The sequence below is a fragment of the Gavia stellata genome, chromosome 2 (assembly GCF_030936135.1).
Source record: "Gavia stellata isolate bGavSte3 chromosome 2, bGavSte3.hap2, whole genome shotgun sequence".
NCBI lineage: Eukaryota > Metazoa > Chordata > Aves > Gaviiformes > Gaviidae > Gavia > Gavia stellata.
In genome coordinates this window covers 91,261-113,580 of record NC_082595.1, presented here as the reverse complement: position 1 = coordinate 113,580, position 22,320 = coordinate 91,261, and the positions used below count along the sequence as shown (strand labels likewise).

The 22,320-nt window shown below is 38.3% G+C and overlaps 1 protein-coding gene across 1 annotated transcript in view; it reads left to right on the top strand.

Annotated features, from left to right (window-relative positions):
• The first annotated feature begins 1,693 nt into the window (after positions 1–1,693).
• Positions 1,694–22,320, top strand: part of EPRS1 (glutamyl-prolyl-tRNA synthetase 1) — a 41,020-nt gene continuing 20,393 nt past the window's right edge. Inside the window, exons 1-13 of the mRNA XM_059834062.1 lie at positions 1,694–1,739; positions 4,352–4,436; positions 8,896–8,995; positions 10,937–11,093; positions 12,274–12,413; positions 13,055–13,149; positions 14,442–14,568; positions 15,103–15,295; positions 15,668–15,839; positions 16,823–17,056; positions 18,552–18,636; positions 18,980–19,039; positions 21,430–21,540. Of these exons, the coding sequence (XP_059690045.1) occupies positions 1,694–1,739; positions 4,352–4,436; positions 8,896–8,995; positions 10,937–11,093; positions 12,274–12,413; positions 13,055–13,149; positions 14,442–14,568; positions 15,103–15,295; positions 15,668–15,839; positions 16,823–17,056; positions 18,552–18,636; positions 18,980–19,039; positions 21,430–21,540 (1,605 nt within the window). The remainder of the gene's footprint in view (positions 1,740–4,351; positions 4,437–8,895; positions 8,996–10,936; positions 11,094–12,273; positions 12,414–13,054; positions 13,150–14,441; positions 14,569–15,102; positions 15,296–15,667; positions 15,840–16,822; positions 17,057–18,551; positions 18,637–18,979; positions 19,040–21,429; positions 21,541–22,320) is intronic.

The following is a 22,320-nucleotide window of genomic DNA, read 5'->3' as shown; positions in this document are numbered from 1 at the left end:
TATCATTGTCAGCCAGTAACGCTATCATGACACTGCATTAAAGCTGCATATATAGGAACAACGCATGCTTCTAATCCTTTCATCTATAGCCTACCTTTCTTCTCCTTCCTCAAGCGCCTGACTAGTAACAGCATGCAAGACAGATTCAGCCTGCTTTAATTAGAGCCGCCTTCATATTTTGATCCATTATAAGTTTAATCATTCCACATATTGATTGTGACTAAAGTCTGAACCACATAGCAAGTACAAGATTAATTTCACTGCCTCCATTATACATAATTCTCACCTTTATCTTCTGCAGAATTCTTGGATATGCATGCTTTATTATTCACATCAAAACCTGCATGTGAATTTGCAAAACACATTAAGCTAAAATGTAGAACAACTTAGACAACAGAAAGCCTGCCTTAATAAGTATTTCCATGTAATCATTAAAATACAAAGTCAAGTACAGAACCCACTGTTAGTAATCTTCATCTATGTCTCTACATCCTTATTTTCATCTGAAACTTGCTATACATTTGAAAATGTCCTCAGCATAAGCCCCTTTCTAATTCTGCCGTAATTTATCTCTCTGCTCATTTACAGTTACCTCACTGGGAGTAGAAGACACATGGCAAACACCAGCTTCTACCTGATGTGTATGGAACCACTTTCCATGCTTACAGGAACTGTAAAACTGCTAACACAGGAAAATACTAAGGAAAGTTGAGATAAAATCCAGCAGCAAGAATCAAGTATAAAAGCCAGCACATAAGGTACAGTCATGCTCTGGCTATACCACTATGCCCACCACACAAAACAGCACCGGTCCACCAGCCAAGCATTTGAGAATTTCTCTGCTAGCACGTTAGGTGCTATAGTACCAGCTATAAAATAGACTGGAGAAAAAAAAGCAGCACAGTGACACTGCATTGTCCTTGTAACAATGTGAACTTGAGCGTCTCCTGGGAAGAACTGCTGACACAGTATTCTTGTAATTCATTCCAAGACTAGTTTGACCCACTGCAAAACCTGCAGATTTGTGAGGAATGTAGTAAAGAACAGCCTACAAAAACAGACAGGTTAAACCACTGCACTCAAATGTGTCAGTGTGTGCTGCACTGTTGGTATCGTTAGATAGGGAAAAGGGATTGAAGCTATCTTCATGGCTGCTGCCAGACATCTAGCTCAAGAGTTCTTACACCCAACTCCTGCAAAGCTCTCGGGAAGGCTCTGCCTAACCGCCGGAGCAGCTGTGCGGGGAGAAGCGCCGGCACCAGACATCGCTCCCGCCGTCGGGCTGCACCCGCCGGTGAGCACCCGGCCCCAGTGAGGCCAAGGGGACGCTTAGAGGCAGGGCAGCCTCCACCGAGCACCCGCACAGGACGGTTTCCCCGGTGCTTCACCTACTGCGGGCAGGCGCACCGCCCACTAATCATCTCCTGTCCGGCTCCAACCGCACCGCCTCCTCCCGACGAACTTCGGGCCCGGCAGCCCCTATAGAGACCGACCGGCGGCAACAGACCCCCCCCAACCGCCTCACGCACTGCCTCCTTCCCGCCGGAAGTGACGCAGCGCGGCCCCGCCCCGCGGCGGCGGGCGGGGTGAGGGGCGGAGCCTGCCGAGCTGGCCCTTGCCGAGCTGGCGCTGCCGCGCGCCCCGCCCCACCCTCTCCTTTGGTTCCGGCGTGGTGCCGGCGGTGGCGGCGGGGATGGCGGCGCTGAGCCTCACTGTCAACGCGGGGAGCCCCCCACTCGGTAAGTGCGGGCCGGCCCTTGCTTTCCTCCCAGGTCCCGCTCCCTCAGGGGGCCCAACGGGACGCTGTCCCCTCACTGCCCGCCGGGCCGTGCGCGGGGCGGGTGGCCGCCGCGTTGCATCATGCGGCGCCGCGCGCCGGTTGTTCTCGCCTGCGGGGACGGGCGAGGCGTGAGGGGAGGCCCGCGTCCGTCCGTCCGTCCTTCTCTCTGCGGCCCGGCCCTGCTGTAGGCCAGGGCCGTGTGTCTGCTGCGGCCTTGGCGTGGGCCCGTGAGGCGGCCGGCGGGTCCCCGGGGCGCGGGGCGAACCCCCCTCGCTGAGGGGGCCGGTCCCCGGCGGGCAGGCCGGCGCTGAGGGAGCTCGTCGCCGCCAGGGACTGGCCCCCGCAGGGTCCCGCGGGCACTTGAGGTGCTGGGGAGGCGTCGGCCCGGGAGCCCGGCCGCGTGTCGGGCTCCGCAGCGACAGCTCCGCCGCGCCTGCCCGGCCCCGGTCTGCAGGGATCGGGCAGGGCTGGTCTCCAGCAGGTTGCTTTTCGGGTAGCTCTTTGGGCAGTGCTGACAGCAGCCGGCACTGAACGTAACTTGCACTAAAGAAACTGAGTCATAGGCAGACCCCTCGAGTGACTTAGCACGTTGAGGCTAAACTTTCAAGGCAGCCCTAATTTAGGTTGCTTGTTTGTGAGCTCTGCCTAATTGCTGCTATCTTTTGTGGTCAGTTGTAATCTGCTGCTAAAATTCGGCTTGTCTGGGGAGCTGGCTCAAAGTTGCACTGCAAAATCGTGCTTTTTCAGTTGCTCACTGTCCTTCGATGTTCTTTTGCCTTTAAAAATGTGAGAACCTCCTTCATTACGCTTTCTGCCATATGGAAACAGCCTTTTAGACGTATTCCATACCATTTCTCCATTTTGTTACAACTATTCAAAATACATTTTCTTCCCACTCTTCATCTTAGTTTATTGATTTCTTTTTCATGCTGTTATTCGCAAGTGCATTTCAGAATTGAATACAACTTACATGAGTACTGGTTTAAGGTATAATAATATATAAGTTTTAAATAACATTTCTTCTGATACTTGTTTATACTGATTTGCTAGAAAAAATATGATGCACTACGAGCTATGATTAACGTGGGTTTAAGGGCTTTGGAGGATTCTTTTCTTTTGATAGCTGGTGAGTGGCACTAGAGATTTAATTCAGGAGATTGCATAATTATGTCAGAAATATTACATTTTACAGATGAAACATTATGGTAAACATTTGTATTGAGAAGACAAGCACAGTCATCCTACTTGTTCCTACTTCATACTATTTATTCATCATGGCTGTGCACTGGGGAAAAGTGTAGTAGCTTTTAATGTCATTAGTATTAATTGCATAGCTTGGTATGCATAATGCTTGTCATTTTCAAAGCATTTCCGTGCACGTTATTAAAATACTTAAATGTCTTACAAACTTCTTGCATAAGGGATGTCATCCTGACTTTCACAGATGGATAACTGAGGGATGAGAAGAAGAACCTCGACTTAGTTTTGATACAAGCTTAATGCCACAAGAAGGCTTTGCAGCTGAGCAGAGGTGAGAGCTAGGGAATTCCTAGCTCCAGTGCTTTGTATTTAGGCCAGTGTATTAATAGCTTACAACATCATCTGCCTTGGGTAATCTGTGCATTCTTCTAGGGAAGGTAAAGTGCATGGCACACTATGAGGACTGTAACAGCTTAGAGGCCTTTCAAGACCTAGAGTATAGTCCTTTGGCTAGTTTCATGTAAGTAATATTTGCCTATGCTAAAGCTTGCTGTCTTTGTACATGCTTCTGAGCAAAGCAAAAGAACACAAGCTCCTCTACTTATGCTCAGCAGGCTGGATCTGGACCAGAGCCAATCCAGAAATACACCCAAGCTAGCTCGATGCTTTGTTTGAGGTACTGTGTCGTGCTATAGAGCATCGAGATCAGAGCAGGTTTGCATCAAGCCACTTTGAATATGGGCAGAGCTGTCTTCCAGTTGATGATGTAGCCTAAAAACTTCAATAATTCTTTTATTTCTAGAGGTCATCCTTTACTGTCACAGGTGAACTACTTAGTCTGAAAACCCTGTATAAGCTTCCTGCACTTCTACATGGACAGAGTTTCTTGGTTTTGAATGGCTAATCTTTTCATAAACATTAAATCAGGTTAAAAATAGTCTCATCCAGAAAGTACTGGTATATTCGGTAATTGATCTCCTTTGATGCATGTGTCAGGGCTGGGATGGAGTATGTTACTATACTGTTCAATAATTAAAAGCAATTTGATTATGTTTTTTACATATATTGGGGGACAGGACTAATTTTTACGATACCCTTAGGAAGCAAAATGTATTGCTGCTGACAGTTGCTGAGCTCACTGCAGGTTACTGTATGCTGGACATTATCAATTTGGAGCTGTAAGGATTGCCAAGAATAAGAAGCCTCTTACATACAAGTCTGAACATTGATTTCTTCCCTGGGCAATCTTACTTGAAGGAGCCAGTTCCATCACCTGGTCCTATTTGATAAGAAATGTAACTGTTTTGTTGCTACTATGAAAGATATATTTCCTGGAAGAAGTTCAGTATCTTTTTCTCCTTTTTTTTAAAGGAGCTCTGCTGACGGTGGAGCATGTGAAGAATAATGTTGACATTTCAGTGGAAGAAGGCAAAGAAACCATCCTCCGTGTGTCCGAGTAAGTGACTTTGCATCTCTCCTTCTAGCTTTGGGTCAGCAGTTTTAAAAATCACATGGTTGTAACATTGACAGTAACCTTTTCAGGTAGGAGGAAGAGAAGAATACAGTTTTATTCATCACTGCATTACTGATGTTTCTTTGTAGCACAGACAAAACGTTTACAATATATTCTAAACTTGATCTTTATGGGAAGAGCTCTGGTATGCTTATTTGCATGCCCTTATGTCTAATTTTTTATGCTGTACCAGTCACTTTATTGTTTAGGTATTTGCCTTTTTGCAGTACCACAGATTATCAAAAACAAGGCCATTTTACATTAGGCAAGATTCATATACAAGATTCCTTGGACTTGTACATACGTGGTGGAATGAATTTTAAAGGTTTATATGGCATTATTTTGGGCTCGCTGCTGCATATAAGTGAAGGCATGATATTATCTCAGAAAAGTGCTAATTAGCTATGCCATGCTATCCAGTGTATCCGTCTGCATCCTATAGAAAAAGCCTTGGAAATTTTTGTAGAAATCTATTGTCTATCCTTCTAAAAATACTCTGCCATTTTCAATTTTGGGGCATGAAGGTGGTTTTCATGATCTGAGTAGGATCATATGAATATCAGAAATGCAGGACTAATGCTGTTTGTTTTGGGAAGCTGCATTGTCATCTTAGATTCCGTATCAGGTAAGATACCTGGATACATCAAGAGGAGATATTCTGATATCTTAAGTACCACTGACATATCAGTGGAAATCTCTGATGTCTAATATCTACAATAAGGAGTGTATTTTGACCCATAAACATTGTAGTCCTAACTTAAAGTATATTAACACTATGATGAATTTGGAATTAGTGATTATAAGTGTATTTTTTGAATACTGATTGTTTTTTGAAAGAACAGGGAAAAATCTATTGTTCATGGACATGCTGACAAACTTGCATTTTGTGAGCTATTTCAGTAGAATATGCTGTTAAAGTCACCAATGCATCATAAATTGGTATTCCTGCATGTATGTAGAATGTTATAAAAACGACATAGTATTTTTATGTTGTGTTGCGGAGATCCTGACTTGATCCTCATAAATTAACACTGAGCTTTTCCACTGTCTTCTAGCCTTAAGGAAGGAGCTTGTCACTATGTATGTAAATCAAAGCACAGGATGATTCAGTCTTCAATTATAATGATTTCTTTAGTGGTTGCAAATATTGCTTTCTGTTTAAAATGTTAGACTTGAACTCAGATATGGGTTCTTTCCTTACTGTAATCTCTGATTTTACATGTTGTATTTTGTTATGCCTAGTGATGATATAGAATTTGTGATTTTTGAATTGAAGCAAGAGAAATGTGGCAGGTTGTATCGGGACTTAATTGGTACAGCATTAGTAATTTTCAGTGTGTGTTATGCATGTGTGGGATACAGCATACATAACAGAGAGTTAATTGGATATGTTTTAGTCACATGAGAGAGTTTTCCCCTTAAGTAGTCTTAGTCAGATTTTGGTTTCATTTTCCTTTCTCAGTTTAGGCAATGTGTGTGTATGTATACACCAAAAGATATACATCTACAGTCCTGTGACACATGGGGATGATCTTGGAATAATGTAAATTTATATACTCGGCTTTGAAATAATATTTTATTTTATTAAATAATTTTATATTACCATGCCTTCTTCCCAGTGCATTGCAAAAACACTCATTTTATCTGTAATGGAAATTGTCAGAAATGTAAAGCCAAAGCTTTTCTTCTGCACTTTGGCCATACGTGGATAATATCTAGAATCATGGTTCCATCAGATGGAATTTTTTTGTGTGTGTTGGTGTCATCTCATCCCTGGCATTGGATTATGTTTAAGAAGTTATTCCAAACCTCAATATTGCATTAATTTTCTCTTGCTGGGTTGTACAATCATTTTAAAAATTGATTCTCTATTTTAGAGTCTGTTAAAAGCGTGTCTGTAACTTGAGAAGCATCAGCTGAACTCATATCTCAACTAATGGTTTTGGTAAATGGATTTCATGGCATCAGTTCTGCTGAAGCTATCTTATTTTGGCATGACTTGAAATTCACTTGGGATATTTCTGACTTTGATTTTTTTTTTTTTTTCAGGAAACCATTAGTTCTAATGACTTGACTTGAACAAGAGAGAACATTTTATTTGCTGTTTTTCTAGGTTATATTTTGAAGTTAAAATCTGGTGACAAACTTCCCAGCTAACTAGCTGAAACTTAGCTGTCAGCTTGTTAGCCAAAAAGTTTATCACTAATTTGAGATTATGAATTTTATTTTAAAGGTTGTTTTGAAGCCTTAGCTTCAAAACTTCATGTGGTAGTAGCTCCTAAACAAACCACTCTGCTAAATGCTGATTGCATTATGGAGAGTTTTAGTATACCAGCATCTTCCCAGATAACAAACTGCAGTACAGCTTTTCTGGTTTGTGTTGTGAGCACATGCATGCTTCAGAGTAGTATTACTCTTAGGCAGATGTATCTAACCTCTGCACAGAACCGTTCTGCAATGCTTTTTACAAATTAATTCAAATAATGATTTATTACAGTTGGAGATTCTCTGTATTTTGTTTAGTGTTTGTTTTTTTTTTCCTTCTCCATCTTGTCTTCTGCTTCTTGAATATTTGCCCTCATATTTAATTACCTGGCATTTCCTGTCACTTGAGAGAGAGAGACTTACTCTTTGCCTGTAACATTACATTGTCCCTGGTTATTCTTTCTTACTTACCCCAGGAGTTAGCAGGCACTAGCTGCAAAGAGCAGCCTTAATGTTTTGTAACATTTTCAAAGAAAGGAGGCCAATTAGCACTATGTTTGGGTGGAAGTAGATCTTTTTTTTTCCCAAAGAGAATAAACAACTTTTTAAGCACAAGTAAGATTTTACTCAGAGTAATATTGTCACATTTCATATATTTATTCAGTTTTGCTCGAATAATCATGGATATTTATTTTAGTATGAACTAGTGAAAACAATAAAAAGACTTTTTACAGACTTTATGTTGTTGCAAATGTATTAGAAATGTTTTGTTTTTCTCAGTTTGAAAAAGCTTCATTAAAATCTGATAGCAGTGTGAAATTATAAGAGGTCGTACTTTGTGTATGTTAAGCCCCCCACTGTGGCTTTTGGTTTTAGTTACATTTTATGGATCTTCTGTATATTGGATCCTAGAAGCTTGAAAAGCTAGAAGCAAAAAACCTACAAATGAACTACGTTCCTTAGGTTTTAGTGCAGTTAACCTAATAAGACTGGCTGATCCATTTGTACTAAGAATGGGACTCATTATAATTATTAATACATCAAGAAGTCTTCTGTATCTTTTTCAGAACTTTCATTGATTTTTGCAAGGCTTTTTGAGAGCTATCAAAAATTCTTTTAATTTTCTAAAGGACATAGTAGGTGTCACAGGAAGTACAGAACAATGGCAGAACAGAAATGAAACCTTGTTTGGACAAATTGAAGTGTAACATTCAGTCCATTAAATTGAGTGGAACAAAACACTTACCGGAACTCTTTTTGTTGATGTCCATGCTTGTTTTGAAGCAATTGGAGCTCTAATTTTGTAATCTACACCTATGTGGGACTGTGGAGATGAGTATTATCTGGAGAATTGATGATTGCGATGCATCTTTCTTCCAAAGTTCTTTAGTTGCGGAGATCCTGACACATTTATCTTAGATTAATTTGAAGCTGGATTTCTGACAGTATGCAGCTTTTTGTAATGCTGTATATAAGGCAGAAAAGGGAGATTAAAATACAGAAAGAAGTATGCTCGTTGGAAAGCCCTTTGCCTTCAGATCTTTTGAGAATTTTCAACAGCAGAATGGGAAAAACAAATTCAAATTTGTCTTTTATCTGAAGAGGACAGGGTAAAAACCAGAAATACAGGCAGCCAAGTTTGTCCCCTATTCAACAGGGGATAGTCTCTGTGAAGTGTGAATTGAGTAAAGTGAGTAACAAATTAACGTTTTTTTCCCTCTGATGCTAGCTCTTAAAACCACAGCAGAGACCTCTTGATTCTTCTGTAGATTCTCTAGGAATCTTCTTCAAAGTCATCCTTCTTGTATGAAAAGAAAAGAAAACAAACATTGATTTAGGTCTTTATATTCTGGAAAATATGTAGCTCAGGTTATACTTACACATTCTGCCAGATGTGGAGAGAGTGTTTTACTCTTTGAAAGAGTAATTAGAGTTTTATTTTCTTTATTTCTGTCTATCTAAACAAAATTGTTTCATGTTTAGAAGCTTATTGTTCCATCTGGTGATAGGAAAGCAAGGACTGGTATATTCTTTTGCTAGATTTTTTTTTTATTATTATGGTGACCTGGTACCTGTTGGTTCACCCAGAAATTATTTTGTGTTTGCTTTACACATGTTTCAACTATGTGTGTACAATTAAAGTTGAACTGGAGGTAGTAATTTAATATACTTTTATTTTGCCTCCTTCCTTTTTTAGGCATGTTTCATTTACCGATGTGAATTCAATAGCTCGTTATCTGGCTAGAGTTGCTGGTTCTGCTGGGTTGTATGGTTCAAATCTGTTGGAACACACTGAGGTGAGAAGGAATCATGACTTTCTCTTTTTTTTTTTCTTTTCCTTTTTCTCCTTTCTTGTCCTGCGATCAAAGTTTGGGGTTCTGTTTGGGGTTTTTTTGTGGGTTTTTTTGTTTGTTTGTTTTGTTTTGGGGGGTTTTTTTTAGGAACTTGTGTCTATTGTTCTGCATTTTATTGTTAGACTGAGGTTCCAACTATGTGGGATGCTGCGAGGGTTTTGTTTTCTTAAGCTTGCTCCTTCTTATAAAGAAGAGTCATAAATCTGAGCATTGAAAGGGTTGCCCTTTCCCACCCCTGCAACAGCAACTCCTAACATGACAGTTCAGTAATACAAGATAATGCAGGTTGGAGGGTGATATCTGCCATTTTCCCTCTTCGCTTTCCTCAGCTCTGTTGCCATCAGTTGCTGCCTTCTAACACCTCAGTATAACACCAAGGAACACTGTATGACATTGAAATACTGAATTAGTTTTTGCTGTATAGGATGGACAAAACCCTGACCCTGATTTCATTCAGTGAAATGTGACGAGACATTGCCACGTAGATGACTGTTCCCTTGTGCAAAGTCCTGTATTCTGTAATGCTTCCCCTAGTAGTGCCATGAGGGCACCAGAATTTTTGTGCCAGAGGGGGAGCTTTTTTGGTTTCCCTTGCTTACACAGATTACAAAAAGTTGTTAGGAACTGTGGATATGATATGAAATGAGAGGGAATTCTTCCTGAGTCTAGCTCAGAATAATCATATGCTGAATTTGAAGTTGGTAGCTGAAACTAACAGATAAACTGAAATTTATTTCCTCTGAAATTTGGGGAGGGACTGAAGGACTTGATTCAGCTCTTTTCTACAACTCCCTGAAGCTAGTAGTAATCACTCTTCAGCCATTATAGCCGGTCTCAAGGGAATTGTTGTCTTAGTATATTGCTTGCAAGGCATTTAAAAAGTTGTAGGTTATCTTGTGGCTCTTTAAACTTTCTGACCAAACCCCTTGTTTTTAAGTTAAGCCCTGAGACCTCTGCAAACACGCTTTCAAGATTGGTATTTCTGATGAAATACTTCTTTTCACTTCTGCATCTTTCAAAAATAAAGTTGTACTTTGAGTACAGTGACAGCTGCATTTGTGATGCAAATATTTTGGAGCGTAACTGCAAATGACTGAACTGAATTCTGTGGTGGTGTAATTACATCCATGCCTGCCACGTTGGCTCGAATATTGGAAGGATTCCTGATGCAGTTTACAGAACATTTGTACATGAAATAGCGACAGAGCACTAGAAGAGATGCTTAGTCTCTTACAGGATTGAGGGATTAAATTTATAGACAGGGCTACATTATTAACCAAGGGTCTGATTCGTACTATTTTTAATTTATGTACCAAGATAGATGTATTTCCTTTTATAGGAGGAGACTGTTTTGCAGGACAGGGGGGAGGGAAATGAGGTAGGGGAGGGATTTGATTTCTTCAAATCTTAAAGTAGATGTGGCAGAGAAGATAGGGATGGGTGTGGGGGGGGTGAATGATATACTTGTCCAATAGCAGTACCAGGAAGATCAAACAGGTCACAAATGTGGTATCTAAGTAGTTGAAGGATAATGACGATTATTATATACTGTGTGTGATGAATAAGTACCTAAGAACTGCTGATTATTTTTACCAATGGGAATGGCTTCAGTAAAGTTGGTATTTTCGGCAATTTGAATACATCCTGAAAGAAGAAATCAAATTTAACCATTTAGTATAGTTCTGGGTGAATGTTTCAGTATATTTTATTTTAAACATTCTTTAAGCATATATTATGATTTATTGTCCAATATATTTAGTGCTAATATTCCAGTTAATATTTTCTGTTCATCTATTAAACGGATTGTATATTACTTCAGTTTTTTAACAAGCTTCTTTCTCATTCCTTTAGTAACTTTGACTGTCTTTTGTCCCTTAAAACTAGATTGACCATTGGCTGGAGTTTAGTGCTACGAGGTTATCTACTGCCAGCCAGTTTCTTTCAGCAGTCCAAGACCTCAACCACTGTCTGTCTCTGAGAACGTACTTGGTCGGAAATTCTCTGAGTCTCGCAGACTTGTGCGTCTGGGCTGTACTAAAAGGTATCAGTATGTCTTTTTGCTTTCATTGATTTGCAATCAGTGTATGCCAGGAGTCCTCAAATTTACTTTTTTGTGGATGCTAGTAGCGACTCTCAGCTGTATGCCAGATGGTATGCTATTGTGCATACTGCTTTGGCCTGTGCATCGCTAGTGATGGGAATAGTATAGCTTAGGAAACCCTAGAATTTTTTAAATGGTTGTTATATGTGAAAATTTATAAGGTGTAATTACAGATGGGAATTTTTTTAACTTCTTTTATGTTAACTGTAAGAGTGTCTTTTTATTACCTGTTGCCTAAATATGAAAATTTGCTGTGGCCCAAAATATTGGATTAAATATTTAGATTATTTTGTAATACAGAGTAAAATTATATACAGAGACCTTTCCATGACATTATCTTAGTATAGGAGATTTCTTTGGTGTTTAGTTTGAATTACTAAAAGAGGTATGTTACCCTGTGAAATACCCTTTGGAGGTTAAAGGAAGCTTTGATAATCTGTTTTTATGGGTTTGGTTTTTATATTCTCTTAGATGTATGTTGAAAGTTGATAGGTGTCAATCTACCATTCAGTATAACCAAATTCCTCTTGAAAGTAAAATGCATATTCAAGATTAAAAGCTAACATTTTTTGGTATTTTTTCAAAGCTGCTGCTCTTGAGAGAAATCTGAAGGGAGTGTACTTCTTTAATTTTTTTTTTCTCCTTGCCTCATCAGAATCTTTCTAGTGAAGTTGTGTTCCTTAAAAATTAGATTGTGGCAATACAGCCCCCCAAAAATAAAGGGTAGTATTGATGCATGTTTCACTTCTGATAAAGCTTAGAAAACATCAAATGTAGACACAGTAGAGGGATATCCTATATTTCTGTCTTAAAAAAAAGTTATTAATTTTGAGGTGGGTGATACAAAGGAAAAAATGTATGTTCCCCAGTCGTCCCCCCCCCGCCCCCCCCCCTTCTGCTTTGATGAATCAAAGAAAAAATTCAGTATGTTTTGGGTTTGGAGGGAGTTTATTTAATTTGCTTTAGAATGACTTGTGTCCCCATGGCTAAATGTCTTTTCAGAAGAGAGCGTAAGTAGATTTTTTAAAATCATAATCTTTTTTTAGTCTTAAAAATTGCTGTTGGTAATCATTCCATTTTTATAGTTTAATAGCTTGAAAAATGATTTGTTTTCTAACAGATAATAACATATGGCAAGAGCAATTACAGCAGAACAAAGCTCCTGTTCATGCAAAGCGATGGTATGGCTTTCTTGAGGTACAGCATGCTTTTCAGTCAGTAGGAGCCAAGTGGGCTTCTGGTACACCAAAGGTTAAAATGGTAAGATTTACTCAGATCCTCTGGAGAGAGTAGCTTTATTTGTGTGAATACAGTATATTTTTAAGTTAGAGAGTTAAAAGTTAAAAGGAATCAGTTGTACAGTAAATTAAATTTTTGTAAACTCTTGTTTAGATAAAGCTGTCACTTTCATATTTAGAAAGGCATGAGTGGTGTAGTCCAGTGCTTAAATGGAATCATGTAAAAATGGCACCTCTTCATCAGTGCTGCTCTTTAGATATATCGTTTAGTTTTTCTGAAGAGGATTTTGAGATCCTGATAGACCTGGAAAGATTGCAGTCTTGGGTTGACTGAACTTGTTGATCCCATTCAGGTTAAGAACACTAAGATACAAAAACTTGGCTAGCAACTCTTTTCTTCTATGGAATAAATCAAACAACTTGGTGGGACTTTTCAGTCCTGGATCGAATTTGAAGACAATAACTTAAAACTCCAGAATTAATCTTGTTTTGGTGTACTACGAGTAATGTGAAAGTTGTGAAGAGATGAATTTGGGGTCCAATATGGCAGCTTTTTGTCATCTGGTTTGAAAGGAGACCTTGGTGCAGAAGCTATTACCTAGAGTTTCATATCTGACTATATAGCTAATGAGATTTGTAATTATGTCTTTGTTAATTTTTAAGGCAACAGAAAAGAAAGCGGATGTTGGGAAGTTTGTTGAACTTCCTGGTGCAGAGATGGGAAAGGTCATTGTAAGATTTCCTCCTGAAGCAAGTGGGTAAGAAACATAAATACTCTGAGAAGGTTCTCTTTGTGTTTTTTCTTTCAAAAAAAAAAAAGTGTGCTTTGGTGAAGGTGTTAATTAGCTTATCAGACAAGACTTTTAAGCCAAAGGAGTGTTTAAAGCTTTGTCCACATCTGCGTTAGAGCTGTACGTTTACTTCTCTAGACCTCATTGCAGTGTTGCCTGACCTTGGAATAGGGAGGTTAGCTGCCAGCAGGTGACATGGTGCTGCTCAGCAGTGGGATGAGGAGAAGCAGAAGGATGGCATGTGCATGGATAATGCAGGCGTGTGCACTGACAGGAGCTATGATGAGTGAATACAGTCTTTATGAGTTGGGTGAAAGGACTCATAATGCTTCCCAAGGAAGCTTAGATTTGAGAGGGAAAGATGTATGGGATAGCCTCCCTTCGGGAAGCTTGACACCAGACGTGTAATGGAGGCCTTTGGCCCAGGGGTCCAGACTATATGTAGTCCCAAAACACAAACTCCTTAAAGACCATAGAGTGAAGCTGTGATGAAACAATTTCACAAATACAATTTTCAGCCAGCTTTTAATTTTCTGTTTCTTTTTAGAATTGCCTGATGAACTGTAAAATTTCCATGATTGCATTTCTTCATTAAACTGTCTCTTCAGCATTATGTGACTTCTGTAGTAGTGTTTCTTACTCTATTAGTCCAGTATAAACTGTTGCTCACATATAATGAGTTATGTATTGTGTGCATGTATGTGTATAATATAGGTTGTTCTCGCATTACTTGAGTAGCTTTTAGTGTCTTAATTCTGGTGTTTTACTTAAAACACTGTTCTTTAGGGACACATTTTTAATTTTTTTTTTGAAGCAATTTTCATTTTGTGGATTTGGGGTTTTTATATTTAATTGGAATTGACAGTAGCTTTTTAGCTTATGTTAAAAATACACAGCAGTCACCATTTCAGAAAATTCTACTCTTCCGAGTGTGGTAGGTTCAGATTATCTGGTAGCTACTACTATCATCAACAGTTGGTTTAAGTTAGTCTGTAAAACTGGAGATAATTGCAGTCCTATCTTTATATCCATAGTGACACTCTAATTTACAGATTTAGGTATTTTTAACAGTTAACTACCAAATTAATGGTAGAAAAAACATAATCTACTTAAATGTACAGTATTTCAACAAATATCCTGGGCTGGTTTTTTTTGTTAGATTTAGGTATTGCTTTCCATTCTTTCTTCTTCCCTCACAAAAAAAAAAGTCTAGCTGAAGTGGTGCTGGTGTATATATTTATTTTTTATTTCCCTTTTAGCTATCTGCATATCGGTCATGCCAAAGCTGCCCTGCTAAATCAGCACTACCAAGTTAACTTTAAAGGAAAACTTATTATGAGATTTGATGACACAAATCCAGAAAAAGAGAAAGAAGACTTTGAAAAGGTATGATAAGAGAACAGGGAAATCCATTCACTGTATAGCTAATTCAAAGATCTGCTCTTGCACGCTTTTTTGCACTAGATTTTTATGGTATCAGTATTACCCTTAAGTCTTATGGTTGGAAGAAATTTCCATCATCTTTACCTTAAAAAGCTTAAAGCCCTTTTACTGGTAGCTTATTTCTTCCCTTTCTCCGATGCTTATTTTTCAATATGTAGATATTCAACTCTTGCAATACACTGTTGTTTTCATTGTATAAATACTACTTAGTCCATAATGAGTAATTTGTTTCAGCTTTCATCTCCTTTTCTTGTCCTACCTCTTGAAGTTGTCTAAGTCTGATCTCATATAATTATAGCCTGTGAATTAATGATAAGTGCCTGCCTTTCTTTTCTTCCGTGCATGTTATATTATTCTTATGGCTTATCCTTCCTGGACAATGCAGCGTTAAAAGCACCGCATCTGGCATGAAGAGGATAGAGGTTTAAGAAAACTAGCTTTCCTGAATATTACAGTATACATTTTAACACTTTGCAGGTTATTCTTGAAGATGTTGCAATGCTGCACATCAAACCAGATCAGTTTACATATACCTCAGATCACTTTGAAACAATAATGAAATATGCTGAGAAGCTTATTCAAGAAGGGAAGGCATATGTGGATGATACTCCTGCAGAACAAATGAAAGCAGAGCGTGAGCAAAGAATGGAATCTAAACACAGAAATAACTGTAAGATATTTTAAGCTTCCGTCGTGCTTTCTTTTTAATTTGGCATCAAAACTTGACTTTTATTAACAAAGATGGATGAGATGAGTAATTGCATATCTCTAAGGTCCTTATAGGAAATTAGAAGTGTTCAGTGGTTTGCTCTGCAAGGCTGGAATGAGTGTATGTTTAGACAGGTGCAGCAAACTTGTGTATGTATGAATTCAGCACCATTCATTACTACTTTTAAAAAATTAAAAATATAAAATGTATGAAAATGAATTCCAGTGTCTAAAGAGGGGGGGTGATGTTGCTTTTTGTTACTGCGGTAATAAAACATGGTTCTGTCTCAACTTCATAATACCTTAGAAAATGATTTATTTTTATTGTTCTTAGGTGTTAATAAGAATCTACAAATGTGGGAAGAAATGAAAAAGGGAACAGAATATGGACAAACTTGTTGTCTACGAGCAAAAATAGATATGAGTAGTAACAATGGATGTATGAGGGATCCAACTCTTTATCGTTGTAAAAACCAGCCTCACCCACGTACTGGAAGTACCTACAAGTATGTCCACTTCCTCCTTGTATGGCCTGTGATTTTTGCTCTTTTCAGGGCATTTACCATTCCTTAGGAAACTTGTTTCAATACTTGGAACCTGCTAGCATTTTTCAATCAGAATATGTGATGAGTCTCTTGACTTTCTGAAACTTCTGCAAATGTATTTTAAAACCTGTGACTTAGCCATCATGGTAGCAGTGAATATCATTTCAGTTTTGGTCCATAAATACATTATATGTCAGTGAAGAGCTTTGAGTCAAAACATGTATTAAGACTTAATGGCTGTATCTTGGACAACAAAGCTGTTTGCTTTAGCTGTTGGAGCTTAAATAGAACCATGGCAATTTTACATTGCTACATTTTTATATTGCTGCAAAACATCCTTCATCTACTTACCTGAGTGGCTGCTTCCATTTTCACAGCAACTGCTGTCTGTGCAGAATGAAGAATTACTGCGTTGTGCATTGAAGTAAGCCTACCCAATTGTTCAAGGCTATGGTTCAGTGCTTATTTGAAACCTCTGTTTCCCGCTATACAATTCCCTTTTTGGAAACATTAATTTAATGTGTTTATAATAGTAAAGCTATATCTATGGGTAGGAGTTTGTTTTTAAACATGAAAGCTTTGCACATTATTCAGTTGACTAATGATTCTTTTCAATATCTAAGGAAAAAACCCCCTATAAGTCAGCATTTTATGTGCCTGGAAAGAACAGCAGCAGTGTAGGATTTTTTTTTTTAGCCTTGAATATTAAGGCTATTATCAATGTTTTGATGGCTTTCTTTGTTTTAAAAATGTATTGCCCTCTGGATCTTTTTATGGGCAATTTGTTGTGTATGTGCTATTTTAGTCTTGATCTGAAAGCTTTCAGGATCATAGATTATAAATATTTACAACACATAAACATAAATTATGCTTAGTTTAAATGTTTACATGTGAGGAAAGTGTTTTGTTCTTCTGCCCTGCTAATTGAAGGTCTTTATTCTTAGGGTTTATCCCACATACGACTTTGCCTGCCCCATTGTTGACAGTATTGAAGGTGTCACACATGCATTGAGAACAACTGAGTATCATGACAGAGATGAACAATTCTACTGGATCATTGAGGCACTGGGCATAAGGAAACCATATATATGGGAGTATAGCCGGCTAAACCTCAACAACACTGTGCTCTCTAAGAGAAAGCTTACGTGGTTTGTCAACGAAGGGCTTGTGGATGGATGGTATGTTACATGGTTGTAGTTCTGCATTGTTCCTTAAGATACTCGTGACTGATGCACACATTCTTTGTTTTGGACAGTGCTTAGACATCAAAGCAGCATGAATGAATATTTAAACACTATTTAAGAGCATAGATTATTTACAGTGGCTTCTACATGTACAATGTGTCTGTTTACTACTCTACAGTAACTGTGTACATACATATTCATATCCTGTAATAAACATGAGGTAGCTTATTTTTGGACTTTGGCTCTTGCTACGCGTGCTACTTACACATTTTCCACTCTGAGTCATCGGATACATTCCTGAGTAATGCCAGAAGGGGGCCTGAATTGAAGAACTTCTGGTCCTATCCATCTAGTCAAATCCATCCTACTTTCCTCCCACCTGTCCTCTGCCTTTCTGCCTTCTTTCTGTTCTTTTTTTTCATGCTAACTGGATTTCTGCAGACAGTGCTTGGTGGCCTAGTAGCCTCGGTATTTTCCTAGAAAGAGCTGTGGATTTACAATTCTGCAAGCAGTTCAGAGCCTAGAGAGGCTTATTCTTTGTTTGTTCCCACAAAGCTAGCTGTGGGAGCATACCATCTGAAGTCCGCTCCTCATAGTACAGGAGTCTGAAGAAATCCATGGATAATGCTAAGTCAAACTGTTTGTAGTGTTTTTCCTGGACTGGTTTTAGGTGACTCTGTGCTCAGCCTATGGGAGCATCATTTACACAAGTTCCTAGGCTGCCTGCTTGTCTTGCTTAGGTGTACCAAGTGTGCTTTTTTTTTTTGTTAGTTTTATTTTTCGATTGTGTTGGAAGCCTAGATTCCTAGCTTATGTATGGAGCCACTCTGCTAGAGCCAAAATTGTCTTTTTCCTTTTTTTCTTTTTTTTCGTTGTTGATTTTTTCCTTTCTTTTTTCCTAGAGGTGTAGCTGATCATACGATGACCTCTCCTTCCCTAAGCCTGCCTGTTAGGTCCTCAGTGAGCTTTGATTCATATTCCCATGGTCATGTATTTTACGTTTCAGATTAGGCCTTTTCACTTCTTGCATAAGAGAATAAAATTGTAGAATTCTATCACTTACATCATTGGGAGATGACATTGTCATTGTCACTCATCTTCTTCTGGTTTCTCTTGAGCAAGAAAGAATGAAGGCCTGTTGTTTCAGGTTCCATTATTCAGGTGCCACTGAAAAGGGAGTAATGTGATAGGGACATAACTTTTGCCTTGCCCGTTTTTGAGGGACTTAAGATTGAGTAGATGTAGGAGAAGAGCCACTTCACCAAGAGATGGCTTCCCTCCCTGGGGAGAAGTAGAAGAAAATCTGCACCATTTTATATGGATAAGAGCTTAGTTTTTTCAGTTAGGTCTTCTTAACTAGCTCATCACACAAGCAAAATACACTGGAGCTGGGCTTTTCATGTGTGGCACTGTTAGTAAAGTTTTTGATCAGTCTGACTAATAGGTAGAACTTAGCGTGTGATGCTGATGAAACATCTTTTTCTACTAGGGATGACCCAAGATTTCCCACTGTGCGTGGTGTCCTAAGAAGAGGCATGACGGTTGAAGGGCTAAAACAGTTTATTGCTGCTCAGGTGGGTGTTTTCTTCTCTTCCGATTCTTTGAATGTCACTTGGTAAGGACAAGTTTTTCTGAAGTTTCAGTTAAAGTACTTGTCACTGGGAGGTTTCTTCTTTTGAAGATTTGCTGCTTTCATGTGTACTGCTTCAACAATACTAACACCTGTGAGCAGGTCCTGGCAAAATGGGGTAGCAGGTTTCTTACTTTAAAAAGTGTTGGTTTTGCAAGCTCAAGACATTTTTCTAAACTGTTTTGATGAATGCAAACAGTAGAGGGTTTGTAGTCTTTAAAGGACTTTGTTTGAAATGGGTCTAATAGCTAGAATACTATTACTAATGTTGTTGGGTTTTTTCCCAGGGCTCCTCTCGATCTGTTGTAAATATGGAGTGGGATAAAATTTGGTCCTTTAACAAAAAGGTATGTGCTTACTTGAATTTTATGCTAGTCCTGATACCCTTTTTCTGGGATATGTAGAGAATCCAGCGTTCATTGGAGTGCTTATCTCAACAAGTAGCAGTTGCAATATGTTGCATCATTTGGCACACTTTCAGGAAAATGGAATGTCCCCCCCTTTCTAACCTGAATTAGCACTAATCCTATTGATTGTCCTGTACCAATACTTACTTGCCTTACTTAGTAGTGCGGGGAAATATAATGATATTTGCTGTAAGTCTGATGTGAAAACTGCATTTCATTTTTCTGCTTTCAAGCTGCGAGCTATCTGTAAGAAGGTATTACTTAATGCTTTTTACCTTAGCATATAGCTTACAGTGCTGTAAGCGTACATAGCATAAGCTATCATTTTGCAGCTTCATAGCACAGTCACATTTGCTTATATAACAGGAGCTCTACAAACCCACTGAAAATGCATTATTCCTAGTTTTAAAAGGCTGCCCATTTCTGGTTTGGCTTATTTGTTAACATAAAGACAAATCTTACTCAATTTGATTCATGTTGGCTGCTTTTCCTTTCTGTGGCAAAAGGACTAATGCGCTGGGTATACTGCCTATGTAGATAAAGCCAGCACTGCTGATGTTTCTGACTGAATGTCAAATAAGGAATATTGCATCTTGACATGGTTAGTTGCTTTCTGGCAGCGGATGCTTGGACACTATAATAAGGCGAATTGTTATAATGCTGATTGCATATTTTGTGTGATTGTGGAAACACCTGTTATTTTGCATTGGGATTCCTGCTTGGTTTTGCTTAGATAGTACCCAGATCTGTTCATATAAGTAGTTTTTGCTTGTCTGGCATGTGTCTTGTATTTCTTCATGTATTTTGCATTTGGTCTGCTACATACACAAAGGTTTATGAATTGGTTCTTTCTGTTGCTGCATAAATATATTTATGACTAAGAATTGGATTTTGGGGAAGAATCCACAATGGACTGTCAGGACTCATTTTTTTTGAATTGGCTTTTAAACTGAGTTTCTTAGACCACTGACTCAACTCCTTGGACAGCACCATATTTATTAGCCAATTTTATTTACATGTATCTGTGCAGATAGTTTGCAATCTGCAATATGATCAAAACAATTGTTGCATGCAGGTAGTTCTGAGCTCAAAGACTTCATCAGTGTGAGAGCTCTTCTTTCGTATGTTATCCTGTAATTATGCTACTGACTTTTTAACACCTGTCGTCTGAGGAAGGATTGTGAGTTTTAATGAGTAAAATAAAGAGCCTGGTAATATATTTGTAAAATTCAGTAATTTAGTTATCAAAATTATGATATTAAATCACATAATACACCTATATTTTGAGATACTTATACAAGCCCTTTTTAAAGTGTGTGTCTAACATTCAGGAGTCTGACTTCAGTGAATATTAACTTACAAATGTGTGACTTCTTAAAAGTATATCACCATGTCACCTTACTTGCTAATGTCAAGTAATTAGATGCTAAATATTTTTTTCTCAAATTTCTGTGTAGTTTTTCACTTGAGCAGGAATAAACTAAGGAGAAAAAAAGTCACTTTCTATTAATAAAACCAGGTGTTTTCCTTTGTGTTAGTTTCCAGTTAAACTGGTCTGATACTTCTTTTGGACCTAGATAACTGTTGTACTTGAATTATGTTTTTAAGTGCCTCTGAACAGTTTGACAAACCAGTATTTCAGGTATGAAAAATGCTGTGAAAATCTACATCAGTTGAGTTTGAAAATGGGCAATAAAAATATAGGAAGACATTTTAGTGGTATCTTTTTCTTGCCAAACTCGTGTTGTAGAAATCCTGATGAAGTCAATGTTATGATGTTGCCTTATTATAGTATCTAATGCGTCTGTATTAAAATTGCAGACTTAATTGGTGCTTCCTCTATAGCCAGCTCTGTCCTTGATTCTGCTGGAATACTGACCTGGAAAATGAGTATGAGATCAGGTCTTGTGTTGCTGGAAAAAGAATGAACTGCACTGATAAATTATCGCTTTAAATTCAGCTACCTGGAGAGAAGGTGGTCCAGATGTAATAGCCTATGTGCGTAGTAAAACTATATCAAAGTACATTTTGCTGTCTTCCCTATGATGCATTAGCTCATAATTTTGGTTACTTCTGGTGTCAGTAGTACCCAATCCGTAGTTTTTACTCAAAGTATTTCAGTAAACATGGGAAATCGTGAAGTATTACCACTGTTTTCTTACTTGTCTCTTCTATAGCTTTGAATTAAAGTAATTAAAGCAAACATAAAAAAATGCAGTAACATAAAGAATACCAGTTAATATTCCTTTTTAGTGGTTGTTGTTTTACACAACATCTTATTTCTCTGTCGATGTCATATATTCATGATCTGCGTCATTTGTTCTCTCTAGGTTATAGACCCAGTAGCACCTCGGTACACTGCTTTACTGAAAGATGCAGTGGTTCCAGTAAATATTGCTGAAGCTCAAGAGGAGATGAAAGAAGTGGCTAAACATCCAAAGGTTCTCGCTTTACTCTCTTAATATTCTTGTATTGAAAAACAGTAAGGTTGCAAGTACCTTGGCTTGGAGAAGTCAGCAAGGCAATTCCTGCTTTTAACTTGCTCAGACAGCATGAGTTAAAACCAAGGTGTACTTTTTTTCACAGAACAGTCAAAAAGTGGGCAACTATTGAACGTGTTTGTTCTGTTAAGAGGGTGTAGGAAACTGCTGTTGTAGATATGTAGAGTGCATATAGACAGTGCATTGAAAGGCCTCTCTGGGAGTTTTCAGAAGAGGTGAGATGTTACAAGTATGGAGTGATGCTCAGACTGTTTTTATTATTGTTTGGTACTGACTGTCACAGAGAAGTTTAAATACAAAATTTTGTTCAAGCTTTATGGGTATAATACAGTAGATACTGCTTACCCATAAGAGTGAGGAATGCAGGAGATTTTTTTAAAATAGTTTATAAAATTAGACTTATGTAGAGAAGTAATATATTAACTTGTTAATTCTACCAATCTCTGGATTTTTTAATGACTTTTAAATTCGGATAGCAAATAGTTAATATCAGAAGTTAAGAACTTGCTAATTTGATACTCTTAGTATCCAGTAAACAGAATAATATCCCTTAAGAAGGGGACTGTGTTACTGATACAATTCTTTTTTGGCACTACGATTAGGAAGGATGCTTTCCTTTGAGCATGGCATCTCAAATTGTACTTAAGCTTCACTGAAAACATCCTTTAGATGTCACACTTATACTGAGAAACAAGTGAATATTGTTGAGGTTTTGCTTCA